We start from the raw sequence: 18020 nt of genomic DNA, 5'->3' as shown, positions 1-18020 counted from the left end.
CCCATAAATAGGCTGTGGCATGGATGGGGGAAGGAGATAGCGAGAGGGGTGTCAGCAGCTGAGGAAGTGGGAAAGGAGTCATATACGACCATGGAGGGGAAAAACTGCACAAAACCACAAGGAAGGGAAAGAGAAACTACTGGAGTGGGGGAAGGCAGGGTTGTACAAGGGCTCAGGTGATCCACTGAAACCACCATGGAATTGAAGCACCAGGAAGGAACACCGTGCTTGGGAGAGCAGAGAGCTCTGCAGGAGTTCCCCACATAGGGCTGCTCTTCTTTGCCCTGTGCCAGGGATGTGCCCAAAACCTGGACACCCCACCTCCCACTGTGGACCCCAGGACCACAGGTGAGGAACAAATCCCCCCTCCTGTGCACCCTGAGATGCAACTGCTGTGCTCTCACTGCTCAGCCCTTTAGTAAGGGGGTACAAAGCAAAGCTCTGGGTGGGAGCCCGGGTGGATGCAGCCCTTCCCTTATTCCCACAGTGACACAGTGCTGGGCTCCTCACTGCCACATCCCCACTGGGCCTGGAATAGAGCTGCTATGTCTCAGTCCAGCTGGGGTCTGGCTTCACTCTGAGTGCAGCAGTAGATTGGTTGCTCTGTTCCTAGATGTGCCTGGCAGAATGATAGATAATAATAACATTTCCCCCCTGCTTGCATATTCCATATATACGTGATTATATCTAAAGACACAGCAGCCTGACTTTTCCTGGGGTTGCCCTTGGCCAGCTCACAACATGGAAAGCATTTTGTTGCCTCCGGGCTGTGGTTCCTCCTGGACAGACAGACAGTGACTCTGGATCCACGCAGTTCTGGGAGCTGAGCCCTCCCCACCGCCCGCAGTGGATGCACTCAGGCCAAGGGCAGCTGCAGCAGAACAACCCTGGATTGTTCTCAGCACACATCTGTCCAGATGTGGAACCAGGCAGCTCCACCCGGGAGCCACCGGCCTCTGGCTGAACCCAAACGTCCTCATCCCTCTGCACCGCATGGCCTGGGGAGCCCCAGCCATCACCCAAGCTCTGGGTACAGGTCTGCAGAGTACACAGGAAGGAAGAAATCAGCCAAAAGCCCCAGATCAAAGGCAGGGACTGCTACGGAGAACCCCTGGCCATTTGCATTCTTCACCTGTGAACTCCCCATGTCCTGTCCCCTCTCTTTTGGGGCACTGTTTTAGGGCAGAGCCTGCCCCGCTCCTGTGCAGGGATGTGTCTGAGCCAGGGCTGCCACACCACAGGGCCCAGCTCTTCTGTGCCCACCACCCAGCTGATATCCACAGATGCCCAGAGATCAGGAAAAAGCTTTATTTGCAAGAAAATATTGACAATTTACATAAACTTACATCCTAATTTATATACATTATGTATATTTTATATACAGATAGTGTCTTGAATAAAGATGTCGAAGCACAAAACAGCATTGGTATATCTCTGTGCAGCTCAGATAAATGGGAATGGAGTTGTGCATCTTTTCCCACAACTCCTTTCCCATTCCTTTTTGGTTGGGGGGTGAGGAGGGGCTTCTTTCCACCCCTGGAAGTGATGAGGATGGGCATTGCATGGGGTCAGGCCAGAGGGTGCAGCACCCACACACAGCTGTGCCTAGACAGGGGAGAGCCCATGAAATGGGACAATCTCCTGTGGGAGGGGCTCAGCCTGCAGTGCTGAGTGCTGGGACTGCTGCCTTCCTGCTCCCATGAGCTGGGACTGCACCTCTGGGTTTCATGGGGCTGTGGAAAGGGCTCACCTGAGAGCAGCCCCTGGGTAAGAACCTGCCCTGTACCTCTCAGCCTGGGAAATATAACGGCCCTTTTCTAACACCCAGTGCTGAGAGGACAATGCTGCAGCACTGATGGGCTGCTGGTGATGGCAGGAGCCCCTCAGCCCCCACACTGGGGGAGGAAGGCACTGGAGGAAGCACAGCCAGCATGTGTGGGTGCAGAGCCATGACCTAATGGGTGTGCTGAGGAGCATCCCTCCTTCCAAATGCACCCTGAACACAAAAGCAGAGCTGGCTTCCATACGGGCTGTCTGTACTGGGGATCTTCAGAGGGAGAAGGGTTTCAGATGCTGAGTTAAGATACCAATTGGCTGCTTGCTACATTTCTGCAACTGGAGTCCAGCCGAAGGCTGAGCAGCAGAACTGAGGCACGTGGGTGAGGGTGAGCTGAAGGACTGCCGGGAGTTCTGGAGGAGAGACAGCAGAGGGAAGGATGGAGTGAGGCCCTGCTCCTGCTGGAGCTTACAATTTCCCATACAAATGAACCCCCTCCAGCTGTCCTGAGCTGCTTCCAGGCCCTTTGGCTCCAATGACATATACATGTAGAGGCACAGAGCAGTATCAAACAGAAGCAGCTGTACTACAGCCTGGGTAACCATGCCACAATACTGTATCCATGAGAACACGCTGCTGCAGCAGCTGAAGGGTTTCAAATACAAAGGACTCCATGGCTGCCAGGCATGGAGCAGCGAGGAAGGATGGCCACCTGCAGCCACCAGCAAACACCTCCTGCTGCCCATGAGGAAGGAACGCTGCCTCCTCCTGCCCTGCTCCCTGCACACGTGTCAAGTGGATCATGGCAGCAGTGCTGGGGTGCTCACAGCAAAAGGGATTCTCCCTTTGCCTCCTCTTGCTCATAGGCACATTCAGGAGTGAACCACAGCTCCTGCCAGCAGGGGACGAGGAATGCCAGCGACATCCATTGCACTCTCCCAAGCCATCGCGTTATTTATGCTTGCCCCTAAGCCTCGCTGCTCAGACTATTCTAAAGCAATCCTGTTAATGATTTGCTTCATGTTCTCACTATAAGCAGTTGTCCAGATTCATTCTTGTCAAAGGAACATGTCCTTCTTAATCCATTCTAAAGGAAATAAACCACAAAGGCTGCTTCAGTGCCCCTAAGGCTCTTGCTAGCCCAACATGTTAAGGATAGAAAGGAGGAGAACATATTGAAAAAGAAATAGCAGGCAATTTTTCATGCAGTTATTTTATAAACTGCACGCCTCCTGTGAATAGCGAGGCTGAAGCCAAAGCTGGGTGCCCCCAAGAAATATTTATCTCCCAATAACTGCAATACTTGGCAAGTGAGATCACTCGCTACGGCCTTGGAAAGCAGCAGAGCCAGGAGCACTGCGGGCATGCGGACCCTGCAGGGGCACAGCAATACTGGCTGACACTGCAGGTGAGCACTGGTGGGGCAGACCTGGCTGTCACCCGGACCTCAGCTCCCCATCCAGCTGTTTGTGTTTGCCACAGGGGCTGAAATCTCACTGCTCTCTCTGCTTAGTGAAAGCCTCTTACCCAAGGACACAGCCAGGCATGCACCATTGCGAGGCACAACAGGGCAATTAGCGCTCTGGCCTCCTCCTCAGCTCCAGCACAACTTCCAGCTTCAGATCTTACCACCAGATGAGGGGAGGTGACGGGAGAGAGTTGCTCAAGAAGCCAAAAGAAACAATAGCGTCCTCGCTTTGCTATTAGTCACCAGAAATCGAGTTAGGACTAGACCCAGCAGGGCTCGGAGCAAAGAAAAGCAGTGACTTCATGCTAGACCAGGCTTTATAAATCCACATTTTTGCTAGAGACTCCATCACCACTCATTGGAGCATTTTAGGTTGGAGGGTGCCAACAGGGCCGGGGTGTGGCGAGGAAGGATGAAAACCACATCTTAGAGCAGGGCAGCTGCTATTAAAACAGAAAAAATAATTTCCTGTTGGAAGATTTTTATTCTTAAACATGACAAACTTCTTCAGAGCGTTCTCACAAGTACTTGTGTCTGTTCTGCGTGCCTCTGGGAAGCCTGTAGAAAAGTGTTCTGGTTTGCAAAATATCAATTCAAAAGACACACGTTAAAAAAGCCCAACCCCCAAACAAAAACCACCGACAGCTGTGACAGCAGCAGTGGGTGATGGCTGCCCCTGGTGGGGCAGCACACAGCTCCGGGGTAACAGCAGGAGCTGGAAGTAGCAGAGGCTCTGGAGCCAGGACTGTCTTTATCTTTGGGACTTTGTGATTTCTGGAATGCAGAGGCAGTTCTCCATGCGCTAAGCCCGCTCTATTAAGCATCCACCTTCCCCTCCACCACACTCTGCTCTCACAGCCTGCTTCCCAGCTCTGCCTGAGGCACTTTGCTCTCCTTTCTCCCACTCCTGAGGATGAATGTAAACACCACTGACTTTCACCCACCTCCTCTCGGGCCGTGCACCGCTCCAGCTAGAACTGAGAAGGCAGGAAAGCAGAAACCCCATTCCTTGCTCTCATCAGCGGGCAGAAGCAGGAGCACCAGGTAGGGCCGCCTGGCAGGGTTCTCTCCTGCTCCTGCCTGGGATGATGCTCGTGCTAGTGCAACATAAAAGCAGAGACCCACGTCACTCCCAACAAGCCCCGAGTGAAGATCACAGAGCAGAACATCAGTGCAGTAATACTTGAAATACTGAGACAAGGCGGACACAACAGCCCTTCTTCCTCACCACGCTTTTTCAGCTAGCTTTTTTGATCCAAGTCTCTGTGCAAGTCACAGAAGACATTGTGCTTCCTGCATTCACATATAGGAATAAATAGCTCTGGATCAGTTTTTCTTATGGCCGGATTACAGAACCCCCTGAAATACTGATACGCTTATGAACAGCAGCACGGTGCAGTTCTGTGAGTCTCCTTGGATGTGCCAAGTTCATCTAGGATGCTGGAGCATCTCCTAGGCGGATGGCCCCAAAGAAAGTTGTGTGCTTGCTCATGTTGATGGAGATGTCAGCGTGGACCATTTTCACAGCAATCTTCTGCCTGGCTTTGAGGAGGCAGACCCCGGCTGTATAGCAGGTATTGAAGTTGGTCTTGCCGGTCTCAATACTCCGAGTGCATTGCAGAAAGGGTTTTTCATCCACCACCACCTCATAGCTGGCAAAATCTGTGAAGTTTATGTAGTATACCTGATGTGAAGCAGGAAGAAGAAAGATTATTAGGCAGTGTGTTTGTGAAGCAGGAACAAGCCCACATTCCCCTCGTGCATACCTATCTCCCTCTGCTAACGACCCTCTCCTCAGCCCCCAGCCACACACATTCGTGGGAGGCTGACTTGTCTGAAAGACTCTCAAGCCAATGAGACATAAGGAAACTCCGTATTTCACTTCATCCTAATAAAAGCATGCAAGTGCCTGTGAATCCAAGCATCTCTATGGCTGAGCTAGGAAGCCTCATGCCAGACCCTGCTATTATAGGGAACGTACAAACCTGTGCAGGCCTAGTTACAGCAATCTGAGAACAAATCTATCTGCCACAAACAGCATTTAATCCAACAAACAAACAGAGTTGTTAACTGAAGTCCTCTTGCACTTACCTGGCAAATCCTGCTTTCTGGGTCCCATGAGCCTCCTTTAGGGTTGACATCAACAATGCCCTAAGATGTACTGGGAGCTGCCTTCTTTGTAACTGGACTTGTGGTGCTCTCAAAGGCATGAGCTGTTACAGGGAAGACACTGTCCCAACCTCCACAGCTTGGAAGCAAATGACCTCATAGTATCTGCACTGATTTAACTCTTAGATCTGGTGACAAAGCCCCCAGGACTGCGCAGCCTGCTGTAACTTAACCATCTCCCATGTACTGATTCTGAAGAACTCCAGGATGCCTGAGAAAGGCCTGCACAGAGACAAATCCATCCCAGGGAGCTGCTTCTTCCTGATAGAAGGAAACTACTCAGTTTGGACACGTCTGCCAGTTCTTCTTAGCCTACACTGTGTGACCACAGAAGCTAAGCAAGGCTGAATCCCCTTTTTTCCTTGATGGACTACAAATGTCAATGGCTTTGGTGGTCAGCAGTTAGCACAAAGCACTTGGGAAACAATTACACTTTGGCCCAGGTAGAGTCATTTTCCTTGTCACCATCCAAACTGGGCACATAACCATGCTCAAAGAAGAGCCCTGTCTAACCTGACATCCACAGCCCATCCTGCCTGGTACCATCCCAGTGGGGCTGCCCACTGAATGCAGCCAAACCGTGAGCAGGACTGCTGAGATCTGTCCCACAGCCTGGACAGGTTTCCAGCCCACAGGTGTCTGAACACCCCGGCTGCTGTGGAAAGGCAGAATGTGGCAGTTCCTGCTCCATTTCAGAGACTTTGCAAGAAATGAGCAGCGCTGCATTAAATGACAGCACACCTCCTGCTTTTTTTTTTTTTTTTTATTTAATGGGGAAATTATAGAAATGATGTCTTAATTAGCTCTATCCTAAATTGTAACACAAGCAATTGTTACTTTGTTCAGTCCTTTCTACACAAGCAGGTCTGTACACCCATCATTGGTGCCAGCTAACGCAGGCGCTGTGCCATCCTGCTGCACAGCAAGGCTGCTGGTGCACAGAATCAATCTGAAGCTACACACAGAATGTGAAAGCAAAATGGAATTACCTGGGCTGGAAGTCCTATGCTTACAGAGAGAGCCACAGTTGCCCAAACATCCCAAGTCGTGAGGGTTTTTGGCATGACATCCCTCGTAAAGCACAGAGCCCAGCTTCCTGCTGGGACTCTTGTTCTGCAATAAGGTTTAGATTTGCGGGTGAGTGACTGCACAGACAATGTGGAGGGAAAGAAATAAAAGGCATTGGTGGCACATGGGATTTGGTTGGGCTTCTGTGCATGTGTCACAGTAACTAGGCTCTTGCAGCTGGTGTGGTGGCAGAACGTGTGACCTCACGCTTCCCAACACTATTAACTTCTTCCTCTGACACACATCTCCTAGAGTACGAAGTGGTTAAAAGCACATACAAGTTCTTGGCATTCTCTAGTTGTCTGGAGCCCTCTCGTGGTTCATGCAAGGCTTCCATTGGAACACAAGAATAGGAGTTAGGCCTAGGACCGTACTCACTTCTACCTGACTATAGATGAAGTATGTGCCGTCCACCAGTACCTCCAGCTCCCCACTGCGGGCATGCAGCTTAAACACCTTGGGGTTCATAGTGATGCGAGACCAGTCATTGAGGACTCCACCTGAAAGATCTCAGTATGAGAAAACGGCAGTCACTCAGTACCCGTCAGAATGAGAAGCGCAGGAGCACACAAATACAGTCACATTGCAACGTTTCCCACACAGCAGCTGACACAGCCCCACATGGGAAGGTCAGGAGAACTTAGTGTAAGAAAACCCCAGAGTTAAGCACAGTGTTGTGTTAGCTCTGGCTCTTTCCCACGGCAGCAGCTCTACCCGCACCATCTCTTGCTGCTGTTTGAACTGGACACCCACTTTGTTCCGTGCACACAGGATGAGCGGTCCATATCTCCTTTTAGCGATCTCATTTCTCATCCTTGAAATGCAGTTCACAGCACTTTGTACACTCATCCCCAGAGCTGGGTGCAGACCCACCTGTCTTCTCCTGATGCAAGCAACCAAGTACCCAGCTGATTCCCAGACCCAATAAGATGTTCTCATCAGAAGTGAGTGCCACGATCCCTGCTGCACAGCAAGGACACTGGTACACAGAGACCAGTGCCAGTATTTCCAAACTATTTGCTATGTTTTCTAAACCAGGCTAGGGTGAGAATTGTGATCCCCTTATGGGAATGGGACTAAACGTGGCAAGCCTGCCTGCATGAAATGGCATCACGTCCCACCACATTAACCTGGGCTGAGATTCTCAGCACAATTAGGTCTTTGTAGACCCACCGCCCACTCCTCTGTCACTGGGGCCAATGGGATAACTGAGAGCATCAGTAGACACATCCCAAAGGACATGCTCTGCCTACATGCTGAGGACAGCTTGCAGTCTGCAGGTTGTATCAAAAGCAATCTTTCCCCTTCCATCTCCTTCATCTGCTGTTCTGCTCCCTGCCCCCAGCTGTGAGCCTGCCAGGCTGTGCTTTCTGCTCTCTGTCAGCTGGACAGCATTAATGTCAGAGTGCCCGAGGAAGGCAGGCTCAGCACAGCAGACTGTTCCCAAGCAGCAGGGAAGGACAGTTACAGGGTAATTCCCACTCTTAGAGAGCAGCGTACGCTCTGTAAACATAGAAGGGTCCCATTAATAATGGAATAATTGCTTTTTAAATGTAAGCGCGACAGCATCTTTTCCCCCGTGCTGTTGTTAGAAACAGCAGATTTCCTTTTTGCTGCTGGGAGCTTCCCCCCACCCTGCTATAGTGAACACATTCAGCTCAAAGAGCACTCCCCTACTTGTGAGAAATGTCAGCTCCCACAGCTCATGCCTGGTGAGAGCCAAACCAAGCCTTCCTACAGGAGCCCTGGCCAGCCCTTACCATCCCACGCATAGGGCAGTGGTTGGTGCACCCAATTCCTGCTGCCCTGACCCACTCCTGCAGCTCTGATCCAGTGTTCCCTGAGTCTGGGCAGGGGATGAAGCAGCTCCTCTCCAGCACAGTGAGATATTGCCAGCCAAGAGGCAGCAGCTAATGAATGAAACCCAGCTGTTGGCAAAGGGAATGCAAGCAGAAACTGGAGATGGGTTTGGGGAGGAAGGAAGAGAGCAGAGAAGTACTGGTGAATGTGAGATGGCTCAACAGGACTTAGGGTGGGTACGGTTGGGTAGGGATGCTCAGGGGCTGCATGCTGTGTGCCTGCAGCATGGCAAGGCAGGAGCTGGTGGTAGTGCACCTCTGTGTGCTCGCAGTTCCCACTACAGCTGTGCTTTCTCCTGATATAAATTAATGGGGAAAATGGAGAAAACCACAGGATAATGGGGCTGAGGTGGGAAAAGGATACACTGCAGGCTTAGAATACAGACCGGGAAAGGAGGCTACCAGTAGGGGACTCAGGAAAACTGATGACTTTAGAACAGATGGGAGGAGGTCAAGGGGAAGTGAGATCCAGTGAGCCAAAACTACTGGGAGATTCACAGAAACAAAGTGGGGGATGAATCTGACCACAGGAGAAATGGGAGGACACTGAGCAGTGGGCTCCTCTGAGGGGTTTGGGCAATGGGATTGGGCCTGTCATGGTCAGCCAACACTGACCCACATCACAGGGAGGTCTTAGCTCCACACATACTCCCAGGGCTGCAGGATGGGCCCAGTAAGTGCCAATAGCATGAGATCCTTACCATTCTTCACTTGGATGGCTGAGCCTTGGCCTTGAAGGTGGACCACAGCTGGCTGCAAACGAGATTACAGGGATTAAAAGCTGGCCAGAAACACCATGTCATTTTACAGTAACGGGGCATAGCTCCACAGCTCTGAGATCGTTACTGCTTTTCACAAACACAGAAGAGCAGAGTGGCCAAGAACAGCATCAGCACTGCACAAGGAGTGAGAAACCCAAGGCAGATTAACACAGCCTGCTTCTGAGCAATGCGAAGAGTCAGCTCAGCTGGTCCTTTTTGGGGCAGCTACAACTCAGCACACACAGGAAGGGTGGGATGTTAGTAAACACAGCAGATAATGTTAATCAACAAAGCTGGTAGCTGGGAAGGAGGCCAACCAACCTGGGTGTCTCTGGAGCCGGCCTTGTCTGTGGCACCTGCAAAATGCAATTCACATCGTTGCAGAGTAAGCCTGAAAGAGCTGCAGTAACTATTCCTTCAGAGAAAACTCTTATCCCCATAACAAGCATAAAAGGCATGTTTTTAGCAGGAGGACACCGACAGCTGCATGGGGTACAGCTCCATGTCAGAAAGCACTGAAATAAGGCCTCGTCCTGCTTTTTTTCCTGTCTTAATCCTGTATTTCTGCCCAGCATCACTGAAGCATCCCCACATCGCTCAACCAGCTTCTACTGGAAGGACAAATTGCAGTGCTCTGCTCCTGGCAGCAGTGACAATGGAGGCTCTGGGATGCAGACAACACCAATGTGATGGCAGCAACACAATCATCTGCTACACTTGTGCTCTGTGCTGAAACCTCTCTTCTTTGAGAGCCAAAGCTCTATGAGAGAGGAGATGCTTGTGGGCACCACGCTGCAGCACTAAGGACCTTGTTCTGCTGCCAGCCTGTGCTTCTGAGAGAGACTGACGTCAGCTAAGCTTCCCCTTGAGAGCTGTGTGAGATGTGGGGTGACAGCCCTGGTTTCTCTGAAGAAGCATTTTCTAATAGGAGATAGGAGTGCTCACCTGAGGGGCCCTGCAGCCCTGGGGGTCCCTGAGGGCCGGGTGGGCCTGGGGGGCCAGGAGGTCCCATCACAGTGGTCCCAGGAATCCCAGGGATGCCAGGAATGCCAGGGGGGCCCTGGGGCCCAGGGGGGCCTGGTGGTCCTTGGGGACCATTGGGTCCTGGAGGACCAGCCTTCTTACCTGGAAAACACAAGACCACATCAGCACACAGCATCATTCATGTTGGAAGAACCCTCTCTGATGCCAGCTCCACCCAGCCCACCCCACAGTGCCCATCACCAACATCCCTCAGTGCCACATCCTCACAGCTCTGCAACACCTCTGGGCAGGGAACCCACTGCTCCCTGGGCAGCCTGTGTTGGTGCATCACCACAGGTCATCACCTGCAGTGCAATTACACCTAACCAAGGAACACACCTCCAGGGCCACCTGAGGGATGGAGCATCTGCCCCAGGGATGTGACAGGGGCTTTCTGATGGAAAACAGTTGCAATCTTTCCCACCTGCTGTATGCTGATGCATTATATATAAGCCTTCAGCATCACCATCACATCACAAGAAGTTTCAGTTCACATAGAACTGGGGGGATATAACCTGGGATACTGTGGCCATGAACCAAGGATGAGGGACAGCTGTGCTGCTCAGCACCTCGTGGCCCTTCCCACATTGCTGCTCCCTGCACATAACTCACCTCCAGCCCTGCACAGAATTCTAGGGCTAAAGGAAGCAGAATGTCACCTTCTGAAGCAGAGAAGTAAGTTAAACTAGCTATGCGTAACCAAAATAACACAGCAGTGATGCCAATATTTCATAAAAACAGGGGGACAAATTGTGACCTGCAATATTTCTGCCCAGATCAGCAGCTGTGCCCTCACACCTGAGCTGGCCGTGCACCAGGCTGCCTCTACACCAGCAATTCTCCACCTCGGGATGGTGACAGCTCTTGGAAATGAGCAGCTTGAGTCCCAGCCCTCACCTATGTCCCCTAAAGAACACTGCAAGTTCCTCTCCTTCAACCTGGACGATGCTGATGAAGGCTCACATGTTGGGCCAGCAGTCTCACGGCTGGCTCTTCTGCTTTCTTTCCCTCAGGGATACATGTGACAGCTGTTTTATCCAGTCCATCTCACAAGTGGGGTCTGCAGCTCAGTGTGCTGCTCATTCAGCAGCAAAACAACCAAACATCACCCTGAAGCTGCACAGGGATGTGCATTCTGGGCATTCTTGCTCCTTTAAACAATTTCAACTAACCCTCTGTTGTAATGGAATCCTGCTCACTGATGTCACAAGGCAAAAAGTGGTTATTCACTAAAGCATAAAGCTCGATTCATCTTCCAACTGAGGAGACCACTGCTGGGCGGGCTGCAGCACAGAGCAAGGAGTGCACTGCAGGGCTCAGCGCCCACAGACATTTCCATTGGGTGGATATACAAGAGTGAGATGCTGCTGCTGCTGCTGCTGCTGCTGCTACCCCTTTCTCCTCTTTGGACTTCTTTTAGAGCCCCTCAGTGGGGCAGAGCTGCTGATGGAGGCCCCGTTCCCAGGAGCCACATGCACTGCGCAGGCAGCACAACCCAAGCACAGCACAGTCAGCGTGTGCTTTCCCTAATTGCCATTTACCAAACAATAAGCTCTAACTCTGAAAAACGAAAATAAATTAAAAGAAATGTGACAACACCATAACATGAAATATTCTACGCAGCACTGCAGCTGTATGTAATACAGCACTGCGAGATCCCTCAGCTGCTCCAGGATTGCACGAATACCGCAGGCATCGTTTGCTGTTAGCTCAGCTGATTTAAGCAGGGTTTAGGGTTTCAGAGCTCTGTTAGGACAAACTTTGCGAACATGAATCGTGACTCAGCTCTGGAGTGCAAACAACAGCACAAGTTTCTGAACGCTGCAGCCATCAGTTGTGAGGCTGCATGCAAGGAGCAAGAGCAGACTGCTGTGCAGGGGCTGCAGCAGCTCAGTGCCTGGGCCATGCAGCAGTGCAGTGTGGGATCCTGGGTGTCCCATCCCCAGGTGCTGTCACAGCCCCAGCTGGGTGCAGCCCAACATCAGCAGTGAGCACTGAGTGCTGCAGAGATGTCTGGGGGAGCCCCTGAGTTGCACACAGCTCACATCTTCCTGCTGCCTGCAGGGCACCGTGGGTGTGAGATGGGTGGGGGGTGGGTGCTCTGATGGGTGCAAGGCGCAGAGAGGAGCCAATGGCTGCACTCTCCTAAACCATGGCTGTTGCTTGGTTTTGAGAACAAGCCTACAAAGCAACCCAGACCTTTGGATTGTGTTTTGGTAGCAGATCAATATACGGCTGTTGTGTGTGCCAAGGAGCCAAGCACAGGCAGAGATGGCACCAGCTACCCAACAAAGCATGGAATCATGTGCCCAAAACAATCCACCTCCCCAGTCTTCATTTTGTGAAGTAAGAGCACAATGCAGTCAGCTCAAGGAACACGGTGAGAAAGCTGAGCAACACCTGCAGGCTGACCCACACTCAGCATGGAAACATAAGACAGTACTTCTGCATTTGGTGCACAACCAGAAGCTGCAGAGTGTATTCAGAGAGAATCTGAAGGTCTGAAGGAGGTCCCAAGTGGCAGCAAGACCCACGGCAGAGCAGAGTGAAGCTGGAGCTGCAGCTCACCAGAGCTGGCACATGGCAGCACAGCTGTTTATACAATTATAAACAATTATTTCTGTGCAATGCAATTAAGTTCCCTTCACTTTCAAAGATTACTTTGGTAAGTGTCTCCAGCCCCACAGCACTGCTGGGGGATGCAGCTGTGCCACAGCAATGATGGAAGCATGGAGAGCAGCCCTAGAGTGCTGCATTGGATGCTGTGCTCACTGCTGGGATGTGAATGAATGGTTTTCCCAATCATGTCAGTTAGAGAACCTGTAGCCAGAGCAATAACACAGGTGCACCAAGCGGTAACTGAAGTCCAATTAAATTAAAGATCAAACTTACCCTTTTTCTTGTTTTTAACTGAGCTTGGACCTACAAAGAAAAAAAAAAAAAAAGAAAGCCAGTAAGATTCAGTGATCATTTAATCCTAAAAAAACCCCACTGCCACCCATAGCACTTGGGAAGGGGGTTCTCTCTGCAACAAAACTGGGAACAGAAGTGGTCAGCCAAGGCCGAGAGCCCCCAGCTCCATGCAGGATGCTCTGTGCACAGCTCTGCTCTCTGCTCCCAGCTGCAGCTCTGCCTGACTTCTGCACACAGATGTGCTGCACATACCTGCTAAGGCTGCCAGCGCAATAGGGCACACTGAGCTTTTGGGCAGCAGAAATCCTGAGCCTCAACACAATCCCTGTAACACAGAATGCTGTGCACAGTGCAGCCACTGCTGGGAGGTTGCGCAGAGTCCTGCTGCTTTGGTGAAACAGTTCTTGAGCATGAGTGTGAAACACAACCCACTGCTTTCCCCGCAGTTAATGATGGATAAGAATGAGATCCCCAGGTGCCACCCTGCCACATGCCTGCCAAAACCCCAAAGCCCAAGCACATGCAATATGCTGTAGGAAATGTACAGTATTATCTGACTCATTACCTCTATTGATATGCTCTTTTTAAAACCTATTTCTTATGTACAAATATACACCCTCCTATCAGCCCAGCAGAGATGAGCTGCCAGGTACCATACTTGGTGGCTACTGCCACGCTGCCCACGCCTGCCAAGCACCATAACACCGTGCTCAGGGATAAGCAAACACTGCAGGGGACATCACCCAGAGAACAACCCAGGGCAGGCAGCACGAGGCGAGCACTGTGTATGTGTCTCTCCAGACCTTGGAGTCACGAGAGTTTATTTCATGTTATATATATCACACCATTAGCGCCATAACCAGAGTGAAAGTACAAATAGCTGCGGCGAGCCAAACACATTGGGGATGGATGGAACCAATTAGCTTCAAAGATGAATGGGAGGAATGAGAACCACATGCGATGTGGATGTTCACAGTCTATATTACAACACACACATCTGTTCCAGGCACGGCAGAGAGAGATGTTACGGCTGTGCAAGTGAATCTTTCGACAAACACAAAAATACTTCTGACATGAAAAAAAACACAATATTATTAGCCCTGGGAGCTTCTGAGCCTCTGGGGTTTGCATCTGTTCGTTTCCCAACAGGGAGGGATGGATAGTTTAATTGCACTGAGAGCCATGGGGCTCATGGGATGCACCAGCAGCCAAAGCTTTGCTGGTTATGCTCAGAACTCATTGTACAGCTTGGAACTGACTGTGATGCAGTAACAGTCTCTCACTGAGTTTGGGAAGCACAATTCCACCCCAGTACCTGCCACAGCACGGGGCTCTTCTGCATTTGTATTTGTGCCCAACTTCCACTCTGATTCCTCATAGCCCCACTTATATTCCCCCCTGCAAGCTTTCTGTTCATGCTCGGGGCCAAACCAAATTGAAGGAAGTTTATCCTCCCATGTTCCCCTTCAGCTGAAATGAAATTTGCTCTTATGCTGCGACCCTTCCTCAAAAGAGCTCACAGTTCTGTGGAATCCTCTGCTTCAGCAGAGCTGTCAAGAAGCACCAAGACTGAGAAGAGGGGCAGCAGGGGGAAGGCCCTGAAGGATGCAGCAGGGAGCACGGGATAGGGTTCACTTATACAGGATGCACAGTCCTACAAATGACCCACATACATGGAATGAAGATTGTTGCTGCACGGTGAGCTCCTCTTTACAGACCTGAGCTCAAATGAGAGCATTTTTGTAGTCAGGCTCATGCCCAAAAGCAACCAAGCTGGAAATGAGGGGGCTATTCCTAACCTCCAGAAGGAGTAGCACGGGTCTGGAGGTGTCTGTTGGCTCAGTGTGAGCCCTCAGCCTCATGGGGCACTGCCAGAAAGGCTCAGCAATTCATCAGTCCTTTTGGAGAGAATACTTCCCAATGGGCACTGCAGGCTGTTAGCACAGAACCATGAAGCAGGCTGCTAACCTGTCTCAAAGTACTGAAGCCAGCTAGCTGAGCTCCTTCTACCACACATAATATCCTTCATAATCCCCAACCCAAATATGACCCTCACCTTGCACAGTTGGCACAGCGGGGCAAACATGGGAGGGGGTCTGAGGCAGCACCAGCAGAATCCCTGCAACCATTTCCCAACACCAAGGGAGGGATCTGCAGCAGGTGGGCCGCTGCTATGCAGGGCAGCACCTGTGGCCATGCAGAGGGCACTGCACAGTGCTGCAGGGATGAGGTCGGCCCCAACATCTGCTGTATAACCACCACGAACTGCAAAGAAACCAGATGGTGATGCAACTTGAGGATATTACACATGACATGTTTTTGCTTATAAAGATTAAGAGAGTTTACTTTTTTTTCCCCCTTGATTTTACTTTCTGCGTGCTACACGCTGCTATGATTTGCTATAAATACAAAAATACCCCAAACTTCTTTAGGTCATGTGCCGATATAAATAGCATATTTAAAATAACAAAAAACACAAACCAACCTGCGTTCACTTATTAGCTGTGTGTGTGGATTAACGAGAAATAGCTTGAATTCTTTCAATACAATTCAAACTGGTCTTACAGACAGGAACAGATCTTTGTAATTACACTGGTTTGATGTGAAACCTGCAAAAGGCCATTGCAGAAAGCTGGCCCAAGGAAGGCTGCTGAGCTACCCTCACCCCGGAGACAGGCAGAGCCAGACCCCAAACCCAGCAATTCCCTGTTCATCTATGCAGACACTTCGCTTCCAGCACAGTTGCAATCTGAAGATGAGAACAGAAGCAGGAGCTCAATGCGACTTATCCAGCAGGCACATCTTCCCAATGTTGTGCGCTCCCAAAAACCTGCAGCCTTGTCTTTGAAGCGAGAGCTTCTGGCTGTGGTTGCAAAAGGAATGCCAGGTTTAACAACTGCTGCTCTCAACAGCGATGGGAATTTGTGCAAAGCACTTTTCCAAACCCTGGTAGCCATCTGGTTTAACAAAGTGATTGTTTGCTGGATCCCAGAGGGAGCACTGAATGCTGCCTGACTCCACCAGAGGCCCCTGGAGAAGGGATGGTTTGCAGAACCCAATGTGCCCACCTGGTCATGGTAGGGAAAACATCACTAGAGAAGCAACCAACAGGCATATAGGTGCCGGTCAAAGTCCTTCTGCCACTTAAGGTGTCCCAAAGAGAAGGCTGTGGCAGTTGGTATAACCTTACCATGGTGGGCACTGTCATTTCAAAGCAGGTTAAGACCAGAAGGATGATGACCAAGGATTAATGAAGTCCTGCCCAGTAAACCTCCCATTGAGTCCCTGTCTTACTGATGCTGGGGGGAGTGGGTAAGAGATCAAGAAAAGCTCAAGCTTTACTCCAGAGATCAAGTTTTCAAGCAATGAGAAATCTATGACATGCTTTGATATGCTGTCCCGATGGATGAGATGGAAAGGTCCATTTCAACCTCTCCAACTCCACCATTTTGTTTGCAGAATGGGTGCAATGTTGTTCCCTCCACTCACGGGGCTATGAGATATGTGAGGCTTTTCAAACATTTCTGAGTGCAGTGTTATTAATGCCAGACTATGGTGGAGCTGGAGAAAGAAGGATGTTAGCTCCCAACACATGCTTAATCCAGAACACGTGGGTTTGGGGAGGTTTTGAACCAATATGTTTTCAACATTTTCAGGAAATTTGGTCTAGCCAGATGAAAGCTTCTTGGACTCTGCTGAAATATCAGCAGTACAAATACTGAAGCAGGATGAATTTTCCCCTTCCCTTAAAAAGAAAGTGCTTCTTCACCAATTCCAAAGAGCCAGGCAGCAGCTCTCAAGGAGCAGCTCTTATTTGCTATTATCACTCCAGAAAATAGAATGAATTATAGATGTAGGAAAACATCCAAGACGTAAAACACACCATGCACTGCTCCAAACGTCTGGTATGCTTTGGCAGAGTTGGGTTTTGGGGGTGGGAAGAGGAAGGGCGATCTCCTGCTGAGAGCAGAGGAAAGATGCTGTCAGCAATGGCAGGAGGAATAGAGGTGAAACCAAGCGTGGGATGGGACATCCCAGGTACAAGGCCTGGAGTAACTTCAGTAAATCCAAATATACTGAATACACTACAGAATGGAAAGCGGAGCTCATTGTACCAAGTGGGAGAAAAGGATGAAATAGTGCTGTTTGATGTATAAGCATGCAGGGCAGAGCCCTGGGCCATTCGGTTATTCTCAGCCACCATTGTTGCCTCTCTCTGCTTTTGTTCCAGTTCTTTTTTTAAACTCTTCCAAACTCATGCATGGACATGGTCATGCTTCATTGTCCTGTTCTTCTCACCCCTTTGAGATGCTCCGTGATGACCCCCCCACACATCACAGACCCCATGTCCTACACTTCAGGGGGTCTTTGCTTACAAGACAGTGGTACCCCAGCCATGCTCTACAGCCACACATTGCCCAGTGCACAGCCCAGGCTCAGCCCCAAGTCAGAGCTGCCATGGCTCTGATCCCCCACCCCTGTGCTGAACTGAACTAACACTCAAAACTAGTTTCCTCAAGATGGTGAGGATTTTGCAGCTCTCCGTGCTCTTTCGAGGCACTCCCTCGGCTCCATCCACTTTTGAGGGCATTCTTCATCTCCCTAGAGGACTTTTCCCACATCTCCACACATCTCCAGGGGAAGTATCCCACACTGAGATCTTCCCTGGCACTTCTGGGTCACTGAGTGCTCAGCCACGAGGCTTTGAAAAGAGCTTCTGCACTAACGCCAAAGACTGAAGATCATTTATCTGCTGGTGAATTCGGTATGAGAGCAGCTTTCTGCTGCCTCACTGCTCTCCTCTGAGCAATCTATCAGAGGACAAACCCACACCCATGTGCCATCCAGATGATCGTTCTTCTCCAGGAGCCCCACGGGTAGCAGCCTGCTCCCTCCCTGCTGCTCTGAGCCCATGCACCGCTGTGGGAGCAGCCCCAGCTCCTTGCTGCTGCTCTTGTGCTCCCTGGAGCCACACTGTGCTC

At 50.7% G+C, this 18020-nt stretch overlaps 1 protein-coding gene across 5 annotated transcripts in view; it reads right to left on the bottom strand.

The window, feature by feature from the left end:
* Positions 1-1294: 1294 nt before the first annotated feature.
* EDA (ectodysplasin A) overlaps positions 1295-18020 on the bottom strand; it is a 56996-nt gene continuing 40270 nt past the window's right edge. Inside the window, exons 3-8 of one of the 5 annotated variants that reach the window (XM_072336121.1) lie at positions 13018-13047; positions 10048-10227; positions 9424-9458; positions 9043-9094; positions 6861-6991; positions 1295-4929 (exon numbers count right to left, since the gene is read on the bottom strand). In XM_072336121.1, coding sequence (XP_072192222.1) covers positions 4678-4929; positions 6861-6991; positions 9043-9094; positions 9424-9458; positions 10048-10227; positions 13018-13047 — 680 coding nt within the window. In that variant the 3' untranslated portion in view covers positions 1295-4677. The remainder of the gene's footprint in view (positions 4930-6860; positions 6992-9042; positions 9095-9423; positions 9459-10047; positions 10228-13017; positions 13048-18020) is intronic. The other 4 variants (XM_072336123.1, XM_072336126.1, XM_072336124.1 and 1 more) reach the window with 4 other exon arrangements.

Source organism: Excalfactoria chinensis, chromosome 4, assembly GCF_039878825.1.
Source record: "Excalfactoria chinensis isolate bCotChi1 chromosome 4, bCotChi1.hap2, whole genome shotgun sequence".
In the NCBI taxonomy this organism is placed as follows: domain Eukaryota; kingdom Metazoa; phylum Chordata; class Aves; order Galliformes; family Phasianidae; genus Excalfactoria; species Excalfactoria chinensis.
The sequence above is the reverse complement of the archived record's forward strand: the minus strand, read 5'-3'. Positions and strand labels throughout refer to the sequence as shown.